We start from the raw sequence: 22909 nt of genomic DNA, 5'->3' as shown, positions 1-22909 counted from the left end.
AAAATGAACTTAAACAGATTTAATCCTCTAAACGGGCAAAATAAATATAAACAGGCAGGCAGAACATAAACCACGTTTAAGGACCTCGGCGATCAGACAAACTAAATACAAACACACAGGACTAAATACACAAGGAAATTGACTAAATTAGCAGGAAACAGGTGAAGACAATAGTACAATTAACATGAAGGGAAGGTAGGGCACAGAGAGCACATGACAAAAACAACAACAAAAGAGTCCAAAAGACGTGACACTATGATATTGTTTTTGAAATCACATTTTTGTATTTTATGACAAGAGTGGTAACTAACAATGCCTTGGAAAGAATAACAGTTCATTTAAAAAATAAAGCATATACATATACCCAGATAGGAAATAAAAGAGTTATCAAATAAACAAGTGTCTTATATTTAAGATCATTTATTTTGTAAAGATTTTAATTCAGTATGTGTTTTTGTGTGGGGTTGGGGGTATTCATATGTAACCCTCTTTGTAATCCTTAACATTTTTATAAGTACCTTTAATTTACTAATTGCTGTATACTTCCCTCCCATCTCCAACAATAATAACAGGAGTGAGTCACTAAATGATCTGTACCAGCAAATCAGTGAGCAACAGAAGCATGAGATGAGACAACCCAGATGCTGATTTGATTTTTTTAAACCATGCGTGCAGACTTGCAGAGATGGTCACTGCTTACACCATCAATCCACTTGGTGATATAACAGTCACAGAGACCATCACTGTCCGGTCCAACCAGAAGCCATGGCTACAGCCTCCTAAAGGCTTGGAAAGCAGATTTTGGAGAACTTGCAACATTGTTTTCCAGGAACATTAAAGAGTAAATTTTTATTAAAAAAAAAGAGGTGTCTAAACACAATTCCAAAATTCACAATTCCTAAAAACAATTCCCTGTCAACCCTAAATGTAAACTTAAAATTATGAATCACCTTTTTGCTGCAAAACAATTTTTTATAAAAAGATTTAATGTTGGTGATTGTAATATATGCCAATTATGCAATTTGGAGATAGAAACAGTCAAACTCTTGTTTTTTCAGTGTACATTTAGTGCAAACTTTATGGAATGATGCATTTTATGGATTACCTGTAAGATTGGTCCTTTCATGGGAAATTATGTCAAATTTGGCTTGTTAAGATAAGATATCTTATGTTGCTTTTGTTAAATTTGTACATTCATAAATCGCTCCCCCATTTTCGTGGTGTTTAAAGAATTTGCAATATTTTGATTTCATAATGTGAAAACATCTTGCTACATTATATTTATTTATTTATTTTAATTTATATCTTTATTTATTTGTATTTAATTTCAGAACGGAAATAGAGTGTAATCTCTGTCTTCATTTGTAAATCTAATAGTTATCAATGCCTTTTTGTGTTATTTGTTCAAAGCATTTCATAGAAAAAGTTGGTCAAAGCTGTAAAAAAAAAAAAAAAAAAAAAAAAAAAAAAAAAAAAAAAACCTCCAAGCGATTTTTAGTGCAGATCATGGTTGCTTTGCGAAAGCAGACGGGAGCACAAGAGCTGGAGTGCTTTGGAGGGGGAAAAAAACGAGAAAGCGGCGAGTCTAGCGTTTTTCACTCGCTTTTAGGAACGATATGTGAACGGCCACCGAGTCTGTACTGGCGAGTGACGCCAGGGGGCGACGGTGAGCCGCATGGACTTGTGTATGAAGAAGTCAAACAACTAGTTGTTAAGACGTAGGTAAGATAAATTATATGACATAACAGTTATTGCATACGCGGATTTCATGTTTATTGAATGCATTTATAATTCGGAATGGATAAATCTGTCCGCATTGGCGCAGCCGTTGCTGGATTGCGGCCAATTTTGCCGCGCGAGGTAACGTATTGCGTCATGAAAGAATTATGTATATAGACAAAGAAGATTATTCGTAAAATGTACGCAATATTGTTTATGAAAGAGAGTTAAGTCATATTTGTTTATAAAGGCGTTCGGTAATTTTGCCGTTTAATGATTATGCTGGGGGAGAATAGCAAATGTTCGGTTTTTCTTAAGTATACATAACCGTACATAACAGGTGTTTTCATTGAGTCTTACTAGGGTGCTAATGTCAGTGAGTTATAATCTGTATGGTGGAATGTATTGTTATCGTTTTTGTTTTTGTTTCAGGTAGTTTGCGCGAAGTGAGATTATTGAACGGGATTTTCACTTACGTATGAAGAAGTCACACTGCCTTTCGTTAAAACACTACTGCGAAATCAACTAATTTCTTCTTGTGTTTATTAATTTTGACGGAATAAAAACTCATATGTGCCACCAGACAACACCGCATCTTCTGTGTTCGCATTATATATTTCTAGGCTTTAGTACAGTACTAATATTGCACAAGTTTTTAGACTGCATCGGCTACTTGGTTGAATCATTAATCAGATGATCAATACAAATGTTTTTGAAGGACCACCTTTAGCATGAGACTCCCTTTATAAGAGACGACTCAGTTCATGTCAAGACCTGGATAATCACTAATCGTCATGAATCTGAACATTAGCTGCTGTTGGAAAGGACTCCTTCTGCTCTCTTTCCTTCTTGTTTGTGTCAATGGACAAACACCAGGGCCGTAAGTAAACAAGTGTTTCTATTAAGCATGGTTTCTTTTATTTCTATATAAATTGTCTGTCACTTTTTTTTTAATGAGGCTAAATCAACACATTAACAGCGATGTTTGCAATTAAATATGTTTCAGCATTTCCTGAAAATCTAAAAAAAAAAAAAAAACATACCACTCAAATGATTGAATGCTTTATATCTTGACAGATCTTTCATGGTGACGTTTCCTGCAACGATTGAGTCAGGATCTGAGGCCAAACTGTGTGCAAGTCTTCTCAATCCCAATGAAAGCCTCGTCATGAACATTTATCTGGTTCATGATGACCAGAGCACTTTACTGCTACAGGAAGAGGCTGAGGAAGAGTTTCACCGCTGCTTTAACTTCAAGGTCTTTCATTACAGTCTCATTATAATAAATATATTTAAATATGTTTGTTTAATTGTGATTCATCTAGGTCTTTGTGATTGCATGTTTGCAGAGATTGTGAATATATGATATTTCTTCTCATCAGGCTCCTCTGGTAGAAGCAGAATCAGTGCAGAAAATGAAGGTTGAACTTCAAGGAGAGTCTTTCAAGATGACTGAAGAGAGAAAAGTCATGTTCAGGTCTTACCATCCTCTGACCTTTATCCAGACTGATAAACCCATCTATATTCCAGGACAGACAGGTGAGCTGTGAATGTTTCAAATATAGGCCTATATCCTTGACAAACCTACATTTTAGTAAAACATTGAGTATCACATATTACCTATTATTACCTATTACCTAATATTACCATATTATATTAATGCACCTTTGTGATGTCAAGTGTTAAAATATCAAAACATAATAGAAAAACCATGCATTGTATAAATAGTAGTTTTAGCTTTTCCAATGAAAAATGTCAAATGTTGATGGCAAACACAGAGTGTTTTATGCTTATACCATTCAGGAAAAACCTGATGAAACAGTCTGCAGGAAAACAAAGATGTTTACTGCTGGAGCTTTATGTAAACAAGTCAATAACACCAGCTCCACAAATATACAAATAGAACATTAATCTCAGGAAATAGAAATGTAGCTCTGAATATGCACTTGTAAGTTAAATGTGTGAAATGGAAGAAAAGTATATCTATAGTTTCGAGTGATGGAGTAAAGCGTTAAGCGAGATAACCCAGGATTCTGTTCAGGATAAACTACAGCTTCAGGAATAACTACAGCTTACAGTCCATTGTATTTGAAATACTGGTATCACAGTAAACACAGATTCTAATATTTATTACACTTTTTGTTTTCACAGTGAATTTTAGAGTTGTTACCCTGGATAAAACCTTTTCGCCTCTCGATCAGCAGGTCTGCCATGTTTTATTTATCTCTTTTATGACACAAACATGTTGACTTTTAATTGTATCAGTTTTACAAATTATTTAATTAATTTTTGTTTTTTTTTTACAGTATAGTACATTGGTGCTTGAGGTAAAAACACAAAAGCTTCTGTGGAGTCATTCATGACAAACACTGGCACTGACTGGTTTTTGCATTGCTTTCAATAATTATTCTGTATTTATTCATTATTGATCGGAATATGTTTAGCTGGCTTTAACTAACTGTATTTTATGTTTGGTATTAAATAGGACAGTAAAGGTAACAGAATTGGTCAGTGGACAAATGTTTCTTCAACAAGATGGATTTTGCAGCGTTCTTATGAATTAAATCCAGAGGCCTGTCAAGGTGTATACAGACTGAAGGCTTTTATTGGTGACAGGATGATCTCTAATGATTTTGAGGTGAAAAAATATGGTAAGTAATAAATGATTTGCAATGTTTGCAGGTGACAGATTTCATAAAAAATAGGAATGTTAGTCATAATAACTATAACTTTCATCCTCTGTAGTTTTGCCTAAGTTTGAAGTTACTGTGACAGCACCAAAGACAGTGAGCGTAGATGAAGAGTTAATGGCAGTTGAGGTTTGTGGAAAGTGAGTAGCATCTTACTTAAATGTATTAAAAGCATAAAGAAAGTATTATTTTCTTCCATCCACCTTTGACTTGTACATTTTTCACAGATACACTTATGGGCAGCCTGTACCTGGTAAATCACGGGTGAAAGTGTGTCGTGATGTTCCACAGTACTCTGACTGGCTCGATGAACACCAACCAATATGTGTGAATGAAACCACTGAGGTTTGTCTGTCTCACTGAAGCATGTGGCATTTATTTCCTACATCCAGATTAAGTCAATCTTAGGCATTATGTTTGTGTTCATTCGTTTTACATTAGATGACAAGTTCAGGCTGTGCCATCCATACCTTAGATGTATCTGCCTTTTTAAATTCAACACATGAGCATCAGCTGGAAAATTCTCTTCATGTTGAAGCAACAGTCACAGAAGAAGGAACAGGTGAGGCTTGAAATGAGAGTTTTCAAATATAATTTCATTAAAATGCAAGTTTTCACACTTCTATTTGTATTTTACAGAGATCACCATGACAAAATCTGAAACTATATCACTCACTTATGAAATTGGCAAATTCACTCTTTCTGACCTCCCCACAACATATGAACATGGGTCAGTTCTAGAAGGAAAAGTAAGTCTAAGATCAGGTTGTCTCAGTTTAATAGCAGTGATATGTACAGAATGTCTCGGTTAAATACATAACCCTCGTTCCCTGATAGAAGGAACAGAGATGCTATGTCATGACAACATCTTTCTTAGATCCCTTATTAGCTCTGATTAAGCTAATAATTAAGCTAAAACAGCAATGAAATTTGGCAAGTGGTTAACTAATCCTGAGACCCTCCCCGTCACAAGGGTATACGTAAATAGGCGACAGGTGTAACCACTGCTTAGATTTGCTGGGAAACCAAAACCGATTCTCAACTGTCAGTGATGGTTCGAGATTGTGGCAAGGGGACATAATGTCTCTGTTCCCTCCCTCAGGGAACGAGGGTTACGTACGTAACTGAGAAGTTCCCTGTCTGTCAGTCATTACAAGTTATGTTTTGACAACAGGCTGGGGTCCAGTGGAAAATGCCACATCCTGAACCCATTACTACATAATAGCACTGCAATAGTTGGCAAGTGATGCTTGGTCGACAAAGGTCGTGATCGTCCCAGAGCAATTTGCTGACCTTGATGCCCATTGGGAACCAGAGTACATGACTACTGGAGAAGCCAACCTGCTGTTCCTGAGTTAGAAAACTTCTACCAGAAGGACTTCCAACCTTCCAAGAGGAAGCTCCACACCTGTTACCTGTCATAACGAGTCTAACTCCAGACCGAGAAAAGAGATTCTCTGCACAGCAGAGATTTTACTCTTTTCCCAATTGACCTGAAGCCCCAATTGGCTGAGGTACCGCAGCACCAGGTAGCTGTGTTCGCACAACTTCTCTAGTGACTGAGCCAGAATGAACCAGTTGTCGAGATAGTTGAGAAGTGTGACACCCACTTCCTGTAACAGGCAAGGGCGCCCTCCGCGAACTTCGTAATGACATACTGAGACAGTGAAAGCCCGAAGGGGAGGACTTTGTACTGCCATGCCTGAACCTGGGAGGTCGCTGGTCGAATTGGATTGCATAGCTGAGCTAAATCGTCTAGATAGGCCAACGCAAAGGGTTGGGCAGTGCCATTCACACATCCAAGCTCCTTGCGAGTGGCACCATCGGAGATCAACTGCGTACCTGTGTGATGAGGAGAGGTTTAGGATTAGATAAAAGCTTGCAAAATTCCATTGCTGTTTTCTCTTAATCAGGGCTCCAAGCAAGACCCCAGTCTGTCATCACAACATAAATCGTAGTGGCTGACAGACAGGGAATCATGTATCCCTTCAAAATCTTATTTCAATCATATTTCAGATCAAACTCTCAAATTTCAAAGACGCTCCAATTCAAAACAAAGTGGTTTATCTCTTGGAGGGTGAAACCTGGTCTTCAAAACTGCTCCTAAATCTCACTACAGACCGTGATGGACTGGCCAGCTTCTCTCTTAATACGTCTAGTCTTTCTAAAAAAGACATTAATCTGATGGTATGTATATGGTAAGTGTTTGATCAGTACATTTTTTGATTACATTAAAATATTGACACATTATTTTATTTCCAGACAAGTGTGTGTCCAGAGTTTAAGCATCCTGGTTACAAAACACCTTACTTCTCTACGGACAGTAAAACAGTTCAGCTTTTCCAGACTGCCACTCCATACACCCCAACATTAAGTGAACTGATTATAGAGAACATTGAGCAACCATTAAAGTGTGATGCTGAGTTTACAGTGAACATAAAGTATTATTTTGTTGGAGAGACTGTTGAAGACTACAAAACTGACATTGTCTATATGGTGAGAACGTAAAGTAAATTCTTTCAATGTCTAATGAATTCATTGTTATAAACAGTATTAACTGGTTGCACTGATCAGTTTGTCATCTGAGTGTCATCTGTCTGTTTCAGGTCTTGTCCAGAGGAGTGATTGTTCATCATGGATATGAGAAAGTTGAAGTGAAGTCTTCTAATGGAGCAGCAAGTGGCACAGTGTCATTCAGACTGTCTGTTGGTGCAGATCTGTCTCCTGCTGTGCAGATTTTGGCCTACTGTGTTCTGCCCAGTGAAAATCTTGTTGCTCGTAGCACAACATTTGACACTGAAAAGTGTTTCAAAAACAAGGTATGTAAAAATTAAAAAATTGCCTATTTAGACAATAACAATCATTCTGGTACAGAACTAAAATGTTACATCCTACTGTTGTCGTCACAGGTGTCTCTGCAGTTTTCTCCTCCTAAAGCAGTTCCTGGTGAGAAAAACACTCTCCAGCTCTCAGCTGAACCTGGTTCTCTGTGCGCCCTCACTGCTGTAGATCAGAGCGTCTTGATCCTGGAGTCAGGAAAACGTCTGGATACTGACAAGGTGTAAAGGCTTTAAGATTCAGTGTTGATTGTTGATTGAATATCTTCATAGTTGGAATGTATAAGTCTCCTGTCTACTATGTTCAGTATTACTGTTTGCTGACATAGGTGATAAAGGGATAGTTAAAAAGCAATACTTACCACATAATTTACATGATTTACTCAACCTTAAGCCATGCTAGATGTATATGGCTTATTGATTATTAAACAAATATAATCAAACTTATATTTAAAAATATCCTGGCTTTTCCAAGTTTTATAATGGCAGTGGGCAGTGGTCTTGATTTTGAGTGCATCCATTCCATAAAAGGCAGGCCTACTCCACATGACTCTGGGCAGTTAATGAAGGCTTTCTGAAGCGTATTGGTGCATTTGTATAAGAAAAAACCTTATATTTACACATTATTATATTACAAATTATATTTACATATTTATAAACCATAATCACTATCTTCCTCTAAAACCCCCTGGAGCCACGAGTACTTTTCTGATGATAGATGAATGTTCTGTAACTATTCACTACCATTTATAAATCTCGGAAGAGCCAGGACCTTTTTAAATATCCATCCAACTGTATTCATCTAAAAGACAAAAGGATGGCTTGAGGGTGAGTAAACCATGGAGTAAATTTTCCATTTAAACCTCTTTTTTTTCCCACTGCAAAATAAATTTTCTAAAAATAAAGAGATACCCTGACTTGAATAATTTCATGTGAATGTGCTCTTATCACAGATCTTCAACATGTTGCCAGTGCAATCAGCATCAGGTTATCCTTACAGAGTTGAAGATCAGCAGGAATGTCTGCTTGTGAGACCCCGTCGAGCTGTACCAACAGACAACACCTACGAATCCTTAACGGTAACAAGTGAATTAATGTATCATAAATAAAGATGCATAAATATATCAATGTGTGTGCTTAAAATTTCTCTTATTCTGAGAGCCACAAAAAATTGGATTTTATTTATGTTGCATTTAATGTGGTTCATCATTTCCTGTTTGACAGCGAGTGGGGCTGAAAATGGCAACAAATTTGGCTGTGCGAGTCCCTCGGTGTCTCTCATACAAGGGCTTAATTTATCACAGATATGATGATACAGGTAATATCTGTTATGTATAAGATCATTAATGCATGCATTTGCTACAATTGATTTAATATGACTGGAATTCACCATTATTAAGCACTTTTTCCTAATGGCACTGCAAGAGCACAAATTTGTTTTGTTGACAGTTGTGTTTTATCTGTAAAGTAATTTAAATCAGCAGTTCTCACTTTGTGTCAAATTTGACATCTAGAAACTGCTTGCAAGAGATAAAGAAAAGTCAGTATTCTGAAGTCAGTATGTTTAAGCATAATGTACTGGCGTTTGTATTCTTATTATACTTATTATACATTGTATTTTGTTGACAGTGTATCTTTTTCTTCACACTGTTTAATAATTTAGAAGTATAAACTTTTTTTTCTTCTTCTTTAATTCAACTTTATTTATAAAGTAATAAATTATTTATAGGCCCCTTAAACTTAAAAAAAAAAAAACATTTATTAGCATATTACATATAAAACATTTGGAAATAGTTATGATATAAACAATAAAAGGGAAAATATCATTGTTAAAATGTTGTAATTCTAAAAGAATATACTGTAGGAAGTTTTAATGTTGTGAACATAGTTTATATATTTCAGAACATATGTGGCAGATACAAGCCAGTATTCTGTATTAATTTAAATAGATGCTCTGATTCAAGTATAACATCATATTTTGTACTTTTTTTGTAGTGTTTTATGATGAGCTAGATAGTTCAGCACTTAATTTGAATGATGGAGTCTCTTCAGTTCGTACTGTCTTTCCTGAAACGTGGATTTGGCAGCTTGCTACAGTTGGGTTAGTGACAATGTTATTATCTGTCAGCATCATTTAACATCATATTAAATCCACAATAACTGTAATGCTTCTCTTGGCACTGAGCATGTAATGAGATTGTGTTCAGAATACATAAATGCACATATATGTGAACTGGGTTGCAAAGTTTAGGGTTTATGATATAAAAAGAACCTTAGTTTGATTCATTCAGACTGACATATTAGAGACCTACTTTTTTTGTGCTGAATGTTGTAAAAAGAGAAACAGCATCTTAAATATCTAATCAAATACTTCTGTAATTTCTCCTCAGGGACTCTGGATCAGCTCAGGTTCCTGTCACGGTTCCTGACACCATCACCTCTTGGGAGACAGAGGTCTTCTGTCTGTCCTCTAAAGGTCTGGGTCTGGCTCCTCCTGCTCAGCTGACAGTTTTCCAGCCCTTCTTCCTGGAGCTCTCTCTGCCTTACTCCATCATCCGTGGGGAGATCTTTGAGCTGAAGGCCACTGTCTTCAACTATCTGTCCAAGTGCATCATGGTGAGACTTCAGACTCTGTCTTATCCAATCATATCAAATATGCCACTAATCATGTGTGTTTAACTGACAGGTTAAAGTGACTCCAGCTCCTTCTTCAGAGTACACTCTCAAAGCCTCCTCTGATGATCAGTATTCATCCTGTCTGTGTGCTAATGGAAGAAAAACCTTTAAATGGATCCTCACTCCTTCTGTTCTTGGTGAGTTTTCCGGTCTGAATCATTGTTTCTCAGTCTCTGTTGTATCTTCACGTTCATGTGTGACTGTGTGGATGTTGAAGTAATTTACACTGAGATCAGGTGGTTGATCATCCAAGGTTGCAAACACAACCAAAAGGCTGATTAGAAAACACTGCATCGATGTGGCATGAGAAGTCTTAACAGCAGGAAGAGGCTCTGCTGCTATTTTCTTAATAGTGTGTGTGACATAGTGGGCAAAACCCTTAAAATAAAGCATACATTAAATAGAATAAAACTAAATGTTGATACAAACAATTCACCTTAAAACCATAACCTTATTACCATACCAATATTTCGTATGACTGAAACACAGAAAGAATGCAGACCTAAAATGGCGCTGCTACACACTTCAGCGAAAGCATACAGCATGTGTGCTTATAACTAACATTCAGCTGTGGCTGATATTTTAACATAAAATAAACAGAGGTTCAGAGTTCACAATCAGGCCAATAAAACACTTTTCATATTGATGTGAAAAGTGTTTTATTAATTCATATCAAATGACTAACAATCTAAGTAACTTATTTGTAGTTTCAAAGCAGTCTATGACAAAGCAATCACTGATGCGACTTATCAGCAGGAAGACACAGAGACTCTTTTGCTAATGACATAGCTTTGCCCCACAACATCATGTAAGCAACGAGTGATGCAACAGCCAATGGCAAGTTTATTATTCATTATTACCCCAATTTCTGCATGAATTTAATCATTCTTATAACTTGTTTACAAACCCCCCTTAAGCTTGTAGGCTGTTCGCAAATTATAGACTCATTTGACTCAGTAACGGGGTAAACACACATACTAGTAACAGGGTCAGGAAAATGCTTGGGTTCTAGATTGTGTTGATCATTGTCAGAACACTCTGAAGCAACCATCTCATCAGGGGCGTCTAAAGCTTCATCACAGGTGGTATCCTGCATTCCATTCGTTCAATGTGTTCCATCCATTTGCATTAACCATTCTAATGCCTTGGGAATCGTCATTCAGAGCGTAACAAGAGCACTGCTACAGGCAGCACAGGTGGAATTTGATCAATAAGAGTCCTCTTCATCATCATCCCAGTATAAGAAATTCACTAGAAACAACAGATTCCTGTGCACTATATTTTCTTTGCCAGTCTGAGCATCCTTAATCCTGTACACAATAATCTCTGGTTCCCACTTATTGTACAGAACAGAATCTAACTTGTCTGCAACTTTCTTTATTCCTGTCACTCCACAGTTAGCCAGCAGACCTCTATCTCCCACCACTAAGGGTGTACCTTTGACCTTTCGATTGCAAAGAACGGCATGACGAGCCTGATCTTTGAGACTGTGTTTCTAGGTAATTTCAGCAGCTGTGCTTAAGTCTCTCCTCAGTATGGTAACAATGATGACTGACCACTCTGTCATGCTAAACATGATGTCGCTTAGCAGCCTCGGGATACGCCCAAACTCTTACTGATTTTGCTTTTAAAATTCTAACCCTTGTCTGAATCTATTCTCTTTAAAAATCCATAAATCCAAAATGCAACGGGCAACTTGTAGTGGCAGGTGAAGGTGTGTGCCATTATATAGAAATGATCTGTCATCGACAGACATCGCCAACCTTCCCTGAATTTTGATCAGCACTCCAAAAGTCAATACAGATGAGCTCAACATCAGATGTTCGAATGCACTTAAGCATGCATAAGTATCTGGCTCCAGAGTTTTTCCGACAACACATCTCTGGCGATTCTTTACATACAGCTTAATGTCTTTACTCAACCCAATCCCAAAGAATGTTTCAGTTGCAAGAGAGAGAGAGTTCTCGTACTACCCTGGTGTCCAGCAACATCATGAACACCATGGAGAAAACCTGCTTCAGGGAATCAGGTACAACGAATTCTCCTTTTTGCTGTCAAGCACACAATTACGGACCTTGAACTTTTTCAGTGATTTAAAAGGTATGTCACAGATCAAGGTTCCTTTGCTCTCTCATGTTCTAAAGAACTTTTACGTCTTAGAACATAGTACATAGTCCAAGTACGTTATCCTACTTATGGAGATTGGAAAGTCTGCTAAATGGAATTACTACAAACAGGTCTTCAGATGGATGTTGAACTGGCTATGGGTAAAAAACTAACCTCATCATCGGAGTGAGCACTCAGTGCAGTAGAAACTTCAGCAGTATCAAAAAAAATGCATTCTGACAGTGGTTAGAGACACGAAAAGCATTTTGCACTGTACCGGTAACAACACAATTGACCTCATCCAGAAGAAAAACATACGGTTCTTTTAAGAGACGATGGCTGACACAAGACTTAAAAAAAGGCTCTCTGCTTAAGGCATCTGCAACAATATTGTACCTGGTACATATTTCACAAAAGGCCCCCTTTAAAGCCAGAAATTTGAGTATGTGGGCAGGAGCCCAAGCAAGATGGTGAGGTTCTAACATTATTCTCTCTTTCCAATAAGCTGTTACGACCTTGTCAGGCATATCTCCTCCCTTCCATCATTCCACATTCAAAAGCATAGACAGAAATTGGTGACATTCAACATCAGCATTTGATGCCGTTGCTACTCAGGATTAAATTGTCAGTTTTACCTGAAATGACTAAAACCGGAACAACCATTGTACAGGTATAAACTGTGAGTTGAAGTTCAAACATCACTTCTGGTTTGGCACGTGAACGCTGCAACAGGTGACGCTCAGCAGCCTTACTCAACGTTCACGCCGTGGAGCAACTCAACCATAGCTCTCAGTTGAAGGGCACAATACTGGTGTGTAAAAAAATTGATTATCAGTCCTCTGTACTGCATGTTCTGAAAAATGGAATATTCTCATGATCTAACTGCCCTCGCTTGAGTGTAGATCTGCTACTATCCCAGACCATAAAAAGATGGATATTTCACTCTCTCAGGACAAGCAAAGCACGAGTGACACTGAAAACACAACTTTTTGTGACGACAATGAATGAAGCCGGAATGATCAGGATTTTAACATACAGTGCATGACATTGAGGCCTTTGATTCGAGATAGACTTTCATTGGGCTTTAAATGACGACTAGGCTCTTTGCTGGTGCACTCCTTTTTAATAGAAATTTTTCCAACAGGTTGATGACTCGTTATTATGCAGATACTTCTAGAGACTTGGACTGCTGGACATCTGAAGTAGGTGAAAGAGCTGTAATTGCCAGTTCCAATTGAGTTGTGTTCACGTGAATTTTAGTGGGTGCAACATTTCTTGCCGCGGCAACAAGACTAGCCTTTGAAAGTGATATTCTTTTAAAAAATTGTGAATTTCCCGCACAGACCATGCATCAGTTGTTTTAGATGTAAATGATGACAAGCTCTTAACAAGGGCAGGGTCTGATGAACATGCAGGTTACCTCCGTTCCCGGACAATCCAGTACTTTACCTTGTTCTTTGAACCACTCTGCAGTTATGTTGACTGCATGGTTTAACCTGAGCTGGTACTTATAAGCATCCTCGTCTGGCCTGGGTAATGTGGTATTCAAATCGGCCAGAGGGAAGGGAGAACAGGGAGCAGCTTCAAAATGTTTCTTGAGAATACTAAATATACACATTTTTTGAGGAACTACTCACTGAATCTGTCTCTACTGAATGTGTTTGATTCAGTTTAGTGACTATGCTATCTGCAGTTTGTTGACCGTCTTATCTATTGTTGTGACTATGTCGGGGAGCTGTGTGTTAGGATTATGGATAGAGGAAAACACAGAATCATGACTAATCAAAATTAGGAGCATCTCTTTATGTGATGTGTATTGTTCTGTACATTGGTCTCACTAAACTGTAAAGACTGTGACCTTTACTATCACAGACAAGAGTGTGATAGTCAAAAATCAAAATGAACCATCGTGCAAAATGCAAATCTAGAATGTGTTGCTGGCTAAAAAGAAAATTGTCCTTTGTGAAGGTCTACAATTCTCACATTTTTCAAATGAATTAAGTCTGTGGCTTCTTTTTTTTTTTTTTTTTTTTTTTAAATAAATGATTACAGTTTCTGAGTGCTATTGCATCCACCTGACTCCAGTGAAAACTTTAAGATGAACCCTCATTTTGTATTCATGATTATCCCATTTTATGCATGAATTTAATCATTTATAAACTTAAAACTTTGTTTGTGTTGTAGGAATCTTGAATATTACAGTCAGTGCTGAAGCAGAGACATCCCAGACTGTGTGTGACAACGAGATTGTGAGTGTGCCAGAGAGAGGACGCATTGACACAGTCACAAGAAGTCTGCTTGTACAGGTCAGCGCACGTCAAACAGCTCTCAGACGTCATCTATTTATGATCCTAATGCTGCTTGTGTCAGTATGATGTGTTGATGTTATTGTTTTATTCTGCAGGCTGAAGGAACTGAAAAGACGGAAACATACAGCTGGTTACTGTGTCCAAAGGGTTTGTTTGCAGACAATATTTAGCATCACAGTGTTTCTCTGCTGATCACTGATTTGTGTGTTTGTCTCTCTGGCTCATAGGTGACAGTCTCTCAGAGGAAGTTGATCTCAATCTCCCTAAAGATGTGATAGAGGGATCAGCCAGATCCTCTGTTTCAGTCATTGGTAACATTTACATACACAAGCATAGCTGAGAAGTTTGTGTTTGGGTTTCTAAAACATAGTGTTTCATTGGTGTTTGGTTTGTAGGAGACATATTGGGTCGTGCACTGACAAATCTTCATGGATTACTACAAATGCCATACGGCTGTGGAGAACAAAACATGGCTATTCTTTCTCCCAATATTTACATTCTGCAGTATCTGGAAAATACAGAACAGCTAACCGCAGCCATCCGAGAGAGAGCCACCGGCTTCCTTAAGAGTGGTGAGAGAAATCAATCATGTAAATGAAATACAGAGAAAAGTCACAGTATATTTGACATCAGCAACACTTGATCAACCCAGAATATTTAAACTCAACAGGATACCAGAGGCAACTGAACTACAGACATAAAAGTGGTGCATACAGCACATTTGGACACGGAATTGAGAATACTTGGTAAATATTTGCAATATACGTTTGTAACAAAGTTAAAATTTGTATTTTTACTTTACATAGATGGTATTTAGTTTTAACAATTTAAGTATAGACTTGAGGAAGTCAGAGGGTTCAAATGCGGCCTCCTTGAATGCATCAAAGCAGACACCACTGTTAGGGGACACTGAGCATTGAAACACAGCCTCAGTTACTGTTATATATAGCCCAGAAGAAAGATTAGGGCTGCCCCCTAATAGTCGACCAGAAGAGGCAGGAGGAAAAAAAAAACTGGTGAAATCATGCAGTCTGTGACTAACAACAGATCATTAATGGCTAGTCTATGTACCTCAGGTGCATCCAACGCTCGCCTGTCATTCATCGACCTGAAACATGACTTATTTAAAATGTGTACATATTAGCAACTTTACATGGCCCCTCAATCTAATGTTAACTCAGAAAAATATGTGCTATTGAAGTGTCTGTGTGGAGCGTGAAGAGCGTGCACTCACTTGCACTTAAAATACTGCTCACTTTTGTTCAAACAGATAAGATTAATACATCTTTCTAATCAGTAAGGACTATGTTTACTTGTGTGCACTCACAATGATAAAAAAAAGAAATCTCACTTTTGTGAAATATTGAAAGCAATCAGTTTGTGCTTTCTGCCGTCTCAGTCTGTAAACATGAATGCGGAACATAGTGTATATATTTGCGTTACAGACATTAAAAATAACTCTATTGAGAGTGAAATGTAAACCTTAAAATGAATCAATTAAAATGCAAAACAAATATTTTTAGATTGTGTAATACATTTGAAACGTACATAAAGGCACATCACTACTGAAGAGATGACAAGTCAATGTTGCCATCTTCAAAGAAAGCACTAGTGTATCAAAATATTAAAATTTAATGCAGTCTCCTTACTTTTTTTCACTGACACATTCATAATTATCACTTTTGCCAGTGTACTGTGTCAAGCCTTGTGTGTGTTCTTAGTCTCCACCACTCCAGATCTGAAGAGAGTTCACTGCTTTTCTCTCCATTTACTCTGGGCTCTGTTTGACAATAAGGCCTCTGTGATGACTAATTTGTCTGTCTCCCTAGTTTGTGCGTGACACCTACTAGTTTTTCAGAAATGATGTATGCAACCTCTGGAGAGCACAGCCTTCTAAATGAGTTATTTTAGAAATTAACAAGGAGTGGCTGTGGTCCAATGAGTATCTATGGCAACTAATGAGAATAGTTATGGAAACAAACAAGGCACAAAGCAAGCAAGGACAAAACACATGCAAGAACCTCAACATATAAGCGGAACTCCTAACTAGCGGATTCCAGATGCTCCAAAAACAAAAGACAACATATGCAACAAAAGCCAGGAACAGGTAGATGAAAGGTGGTCCAAGCCCATGTGGTGGAGGAGGGCCTGGAGACTAAGATGGACTGAGATATGACCAAGGCAGAGCAGGAGGCCAGAGCAGAGCAGAAATCTGAGACTGTTGAGCTAGAGTACATTTAGTTCTCTTTATTAACTGTTAGAGGGCAAAAGGTTATGGACTGCAGCTTTAAATATAAACATGCATACATAATAAATTATACACAGACTTCTATTTTGAATGTTAATAATTACAATTACTTGTTTAACAGTCCTAATTTAATTGAATAAAACAACTAATGGCATTATTTAAATTAAAACTTTCAAACACCAGGTTGACTGCCTTTGTCCTGAGGTCTTTTGGCAAAGCACAGAAATACATATTTATTGATCCACAAATTATTCAGAGTGCAAAGACGTGGTTGATAAACAGACGGGATTCAGATGGCTGTTTCATCCAACAGGGAAGACTGTTCAACAATAGAATGAAGGTGTGTTATTTGTCCCTAAACATTTCTTAACATTATTACAGAAACAATTACTGTCTATCACAAAACATATTGTTCCTTTAACATATATTTCAGGGTGGAGTGAATGATAACGTGACCATGACTGCTTACATTACTACATCACTGCTTGAACTTGAAACTCCAGTCACAGTAAGTTCATCTACAGCGAACACAATATAAACTTATACAAAATGATGCTCACAGCAGCTGTTTCTCTGTTTTTGTCTCAGGATCCTGTCGTCTCTAAAGGTTTGTCATGCCTGAAGTCCATCATCAACAATGTCAAAAACACATACACCACTGCTCTACTCGCCTACACTTTCAGTCTGGCTGGAGACACAGACACTCGACAGCAGCTCTTCAAGAAACTGGATGATGTTGCCATTTCAGATGGTAAGAGTTTTGTTTCTGATCAATTTGATCAGTTTCTGTTGTCTTTTAGTTGAGTTACTGGTGTCTCTTTTGTCCATGTGTCCTAAAGGGTCTGCTCTCCACTGGTCTCAGTCTACATCTGCTGATGACTCTGATTCTCTGGCAGTGGAGATCAGCTCATATGTGCTGCTAGCTTCTCTCACTGCAGATTCACTCACTACAGCTGATCTGGGCTTTGCTAACAGGATCGTCAGCTGGCTTGTGAAGCAGCAGAATGCCTATGGAGGATTCTCCTCAACACAGGTGCCTCAAACTATCCAAATCTGAAACATGATTGCTAAATAATGGCTAAAAGTCACATTACTGAACACATTTATTTCTCAGGACACAGTGGTGGCTCTTCAGGCTTTGTCTTTGTACGCCACCAAAGTGTTCAGCTCTGACGGCTCCAGCACAGTGACTGTACAGTCAGCAGAAGACACTCACCACTTTGATGTCAATCAGGACAACAAGTTACTGTACCAGGAGAAACAGCTGCAGAACGTTCCTGCCAAATACAGCATTGAAGTGAAGGGCTCGACATGTGTGTCTGTGCAGGTCTGTAGTGTGTTCAGCTTCACTTACTCACTTTTCCTCTTTCCATTTTGCAACTGTTCAACTATGATATGGTTCATTCTTTTTTTTCATGTTTACTCTCTCAGGTGGCTCAGTTCTACAACATTCCCACTCCTACTGAAGCTAAAACATTGAGCGTTGATGCTAAGATTGAGGGAGATTGCAAAACTTGGGAACAAAATTTCATTTTGAACTTCACTGTCAAGTAAGAAACGACCTGAAGTCAGAAGAGAATAATTGAATAATTGAGGATAATTATGACTTAAGATTCACAGATAAGGATGTAGCGATTAAGCATTTTTGCAGTTAACTACAATTTAAAATGTTCTCATTCTTAAAATCGGGTCCAGACATTTCCACCAACTGTCCCAGGCTTGTCTTATTAAGTCCTGGGAAAAGTCCATTGGCAGTCAAATCAAGACACGCTCCATGGATTAAAGGCTCTTCCCAAAAATCAGTTGAACCAACTAATAACTTTTGTATAATTTGCAACTTGAAGGTTTCTATCCTAGTTTGCAGATGTATTAATCCATGCCCACCCTCTTCCTTTGGCAAGAATAACATATTTTTTGGGTCCCAATGCAACTTATACTAAAAGAAATCTACTAAAAGTGCCTGAATGTTCGCTAATCGATCCAAAGGAGGATCATCACAGACAAACCTGTGCCATAGTGAAGATGCAACCTAATTATTTATATTTAAAATATGACCTCTGTCTTACATCTTTGGCACCAAACATTTATTCAGATGACCATTCATTTTTTCAATGAGCCCTTTCCGTTTTCCCCTAGTTAAACCAGGAAGTTCAGGAAATTCTGGCTTCCCATCTGGCACAGCAAAGTTTCATTTTTATTCCAGTTTACATGTGCAGAATACAGATCTTTGAAAGTTTTAAGTAATCTTAACAAAACCTGAAAATCACTTTGCCTGTTATTCATGACAATTAGCTCATCAGCATATCCTCACAATACAAGACTGTTTCCGCAATATGGCAAGCATATACTATTTGGCCCTTATTTACTATAGAAGTGGTTCTACTGCCAAAGTGTAAAGCATGCCAGACAACTAACTAGGTATCATCTTAATCTGTGACATCTATTTTCCATAAAGATACATGATTCTTCCTAAAAGCAGAACATTAGACAGCAGAACTTTCTTGGACAGCATGGAAAGTGGAGGAACTGGAGTAAAGAGATTGTCAACAATTCCAGTCTCCACTAACTCAATTTGCTTTTTCAACAGAGTAAAGAAAAATAACAATAGTGCTGTTCATTTTAGAGGCTGACATAATATTTATGCCCCACAACCTCCCCTGCAGCTAAACAACAGTTTTCGCCATGTGAGTTTACTTAACACCTTTAGGGGCTGTCATGCCCAGAAAAGAAACGGCAACACACGGCCCGGTCAGAGAAACAGACCGACAAAACTAATAACCATAGCCAAAGCAAGAGAAAATCTAAAATGTAAAACTCTAAATATTTAGAAGTTATAAAAAGATTGAGAGAGAGAGAGAGAGAAAGAGAGGGTTTGAATTTTAATTGCTCTTGATCCTGTTTTTTCTGCTCAGATACACTGTTAATTTGGCTTCACCCAAAATAAAATTCAGTAACTGACATTTATGAAGTCTCTTCTTTAAATATTTAGCCCCTAAAATTAAAGTCTCTATCGAAAAGGTTTAATTTAAAACAAGCAAAAAAAACTCCTTAAAATATAAAATAATGGACCTAATCTGGAACACTCCATAAAATCATGAAAAAACCTTTCTCTTTTAAAACAAAAAGGTTTAAAATAGAAACAAAAGCATTGACAGCGATTGAGCCATGGAGAATTCTCCACTGTATATCTCCAACTCTCTTTTCTAATGGTGGTTTATACAACACTCTCCATTCAGGCTTAACCTCTTCATCTGTTTTAAAAAAAGAACGCAATGGTGTATCCACCTTATTGTTTAAGAACTTCTTATTAAAAATCCAAAGCACAAGCTTTATATAACTTTTACATTAATTGAAAGAAACACGATGATTTACCAGATTTTAAAAAACAACATAAAATCATCTAGCTTAGGTAGTAAAAATATGTCTGGAAAAGAGTCCTTAGCATTAGGAGTCTTCACCCCAGTATAAAAGTCTGTTAAGGATTCCTTCTCAGCTGATAAAACAGACTGCAACTTTGTCAGTAATTGATTAACTTTGCGAGTAGTAAAAAAAACAAGTTGTGAAGCAACTTTCTTGGTGTTTGTGAAGTTGGGTCCTGTCACCTTTAACAAGCACCATAACGTGGTGGTCTTAGATTTACAAAGCAAATTGTTCAGTGCAGGAAAAGTTTGGTCTCCGGCAGAAATGCCCAATTGGGCTCCAAGAATTATGGGTTCATTTAACAACCAGAAGAGAGAGTCCTTTGATAATTCTTTGATGTTTTTTTGACAAATACAAAACACTCTGAGGGGCTCGAACTTCTCTTAGCAATTTTGGAGGCTAGTTTATGCCATAGGGGCAAACCAACCAAATTGTTAATAACTAAAACCCGCTCTTTGTAGGAAACTTTTGGGACTTACCACTTTCACAGAAGTTGTGTTCTCCTGAATGCTTGGATATGAGCGCGATCTTCAATCTCACTAACCAAAATAACAGACAATTTTACTAAATTATGTATTATTATAAACATTATTAAAATCAAGAACCTATGTGGGCCTATGGTGACAGTAGATTATAATAATATTACAGTTAATGAGATGGACTTATTAGTTAGTGCTGTATTGTTGGTTACTGTTTTATTTCTGTTTCAAAAGCCAGCAATAAATAACACCTTAATACTAAAGGAGTATAATGTAATGTTGTGGAATAAATGCATAATAATTGGCATAATTGTTAAATCATATTTATTTCTCAAACAATAATCCAACAAAATCTATAATCAATGCATCCCTGTTCACAGATAAATACAAATCATACGAATTATAAAAGCAATTAGAATTTAAAAAAGTATCTCAGTATTTACAAGCAAAGAACTAAATACTAACAGTAAAAAAAACATTGGTTATTAACACAATATGTTGTTTGTTATATGTACTGGCTTTTTTCTTGTTTATTTCTAATTTGGTCACTTTATGAGGCATTTAGGAAACATTTCCTTTTGATTTGCTCTTTTCCAGATATGATGGTCTACAGGAAAGAACTAACATGGTTATTGTGGATATTAAACTCTTATCTGGATTCACAGCTGATACATCAATGGTGCATTTGACTGTTTCATCACAAACTTGTAAAATTTCTCAGTGTCAGTTTTTAGAGATTAATTAGTAGTTTTTTCACACAGCTTGAAACTTCTGGAACAAACACATCACTTGTGGAGCGGGTCGATGCTAAAGATGATCATGTCATCTTGTATTTGAAGGAGGTGAGATAATAGCAACATTCAAAGAATTTCAAATAATATAGGTCTATTTACAAATACTGTGTTTGGCAGAATGTTCATGACTTTAAGTTTGTTTCTTAATGCAGATCCCAAAAAATATTCCAATGAATTATCAGATACAAACGAAACAGGTTCTTCCAGTGAAGAATCTCAGGCCAGCCGTGATCAAAGTTTATGATTACTATCAAACTAGTAAGATTTTATATTGCAATTTTGATCATGTTATGTTATGTCAACTGTTTATTCATATTGTTCAGATTTCCATTGTAGTATGAATGTTAACAATCTCCATTTCCTTCAGGTGACCAGTCAGAGACTGAATATTCCTTCCACTGCCAGTGAAGCTGCAAAACTGGAGCATATCAGTTCATATTTTAGCTTGAATGATGAATTTTAAACACTCAAATGTTTCTGAATATGAATATGATTAATATTTTAAATCCATCAACCCAAATTTGAGAAAATGTGTTAAAAACAAGTTAAGTTGAACTTGTTGAAACTGAATGTGTAGAAGCTTTGTGCTATGGCAACATTCATTGTTGGTTACTTTGAAAGTTACTTTGGAAATGTAATAAGTTACAGATTACAAGTTACCCTATTTAAAATGTTAACCTTCCAATAATCGATACTGATTACTGTCAGACTTTCAAAATCCTTTATCTCCTGAATTAAAGATTTTAATCATTAAAATTTAAAGCACCTTCAGCACAAATCAGACTTCAGCATATCCTTCTACATGGAGATTGTTCTAACGTTAAATACAGATTTCTAGCAAGATGTAGTTCAATAGCTTTAAAATTGTTTTTGAAATCACACTTCTGCATAGTTATGACAGGAAGGAGTGGTAACTAACAATGCCTTGGAATGAAAAAAATAAAATGTATACATATACCCAGGTAGGAAATAAAAGAGTTATCAAATAAACACATGTCCTCTGTCTTATAATTTAGATCATTTAAGTTGGAAAGAAATGAATCCTCTGTGTGTGGGGTTGGGGGTATTCATATGTAACCCTCTTTGTAATCCTTAACATTTTCATAAGTACCTTTAATTTACTAATTGCTGTATACTTCCCTCCCATCTCCAACAATAATAACAGGAGTGAGTCACTAAATGATCTGTACCAGCAAATCAGTGAGCAACAGACAGCATGAGATGAGACAACCCAGATGATTTTCTCATCTCGGCTGATTTTTTTAAACCATGCGTGCAGACTTGCAGAGATGGTCACTGCTTACACAGACCATCACTGTCCGGTCCAACCAGAAGCCATGGCTGACAGGGCAGGTCTACAGACTCCTAAAGGCTTGGAAAGCTGCCTTTAAAGCAAGAGATGAGTAGGGCCTGAAGGTAGCTAGGGCCGACCTGTCCCGTGGCATCAGAGAGGCTAAGAGACAGTACTCCAAGAGGATAGCCCATTGTTTCAGTGACAGCAGGGACACCCAAAGCCTGTGGCAGGCGATTCAGACCATCACAGACCTGTGACTGCTCCATCTCAACCTCCTCCCGGCGACCAGGTGATAATGCTGTCCCTGGAATAGCGTAAGAAGAACCCCTGCAGGGTC

General features: G+C 37.3%; 1 protein-coding gene across 2 annotated transcripts; it reads left to right on the top strand.

Annotated features, from left to right (window-relative positions):
• Positions 1-1618: 1618 nt before the first annotated feature.
• Positions 1619-22268, top strand: LOC122359159 (alpha-2-macroglobulin-like). 2 transcript variants are annotated; one of them, XM_043259385.1, is made up of 35 exons: positions 1619-1722; positions 2438-2599; positions 2797-2977; positions 3102-3258; positions 3871-3923; positions 4026-4046; positions 4205-4370; positions 4465-4549; positions 4637-4754; positions 4851-4971; positions 5049-5158; positions 6426-6596; positions 6672-6905; positions 7016-7228; positions 7319-7468; positions 8200-8325; positions 8471-8564; positions 9242-9347; positions 9637-9862; positions 9933-10059; positions 14213-14334; positions 14433-14484; positions 14565-14648; positions 14733-14909; positions 15008-15083; positions 16769-16925; positions 17019-17093; positions 17174-17336; positions 17425-17618; positions 17700-17912; positions 18017-18135; positions 21082-21163; positions 21246-21326; positions 21431-21536; positions 21646-22268. In XM_043259385.1, exons 2-35 carry the CDS (start codon positions 2514-2516, stop codon positions 21684-21686), a joined length of 4287 nt encoding a protein of 1428 aa, XP_043115320.1. In that variant the 5' UTR covers positions 1619-1722; positions 2438-2513; the 3' UTR covers positions 21687-22268. The 2 variants fall into 2 exon arrangements, with proteins under 2 accessions (XP_043115320.1, XP_043115321.1); XM_043259386.1 differs by lacking the exon at positions 1619-1722 and adding an exon at positions 1729-1860.
• Positions 22269-22909: the final 641 nt, after the last annotated feature.

Source organism: Puntigrus tetrazona, chromosome 15 (assembly GCF_018831695.1).
Source record: "Puntigrus tetrazona isolate hp1 chromosome 15, ASM1883169v1, whole genome shotgun sequence".
Taxonomy (NCBI): domain Eukaryota; kingdom Metazoa; phylum Chordata; class Actinopteri; order Cypriniformes; family Cyprinidae; genus Puntigrus; species Puntigrus tetrazona.
This window is presented reverse-complemented; position numbering and strand designations above follow the sequence as displayed.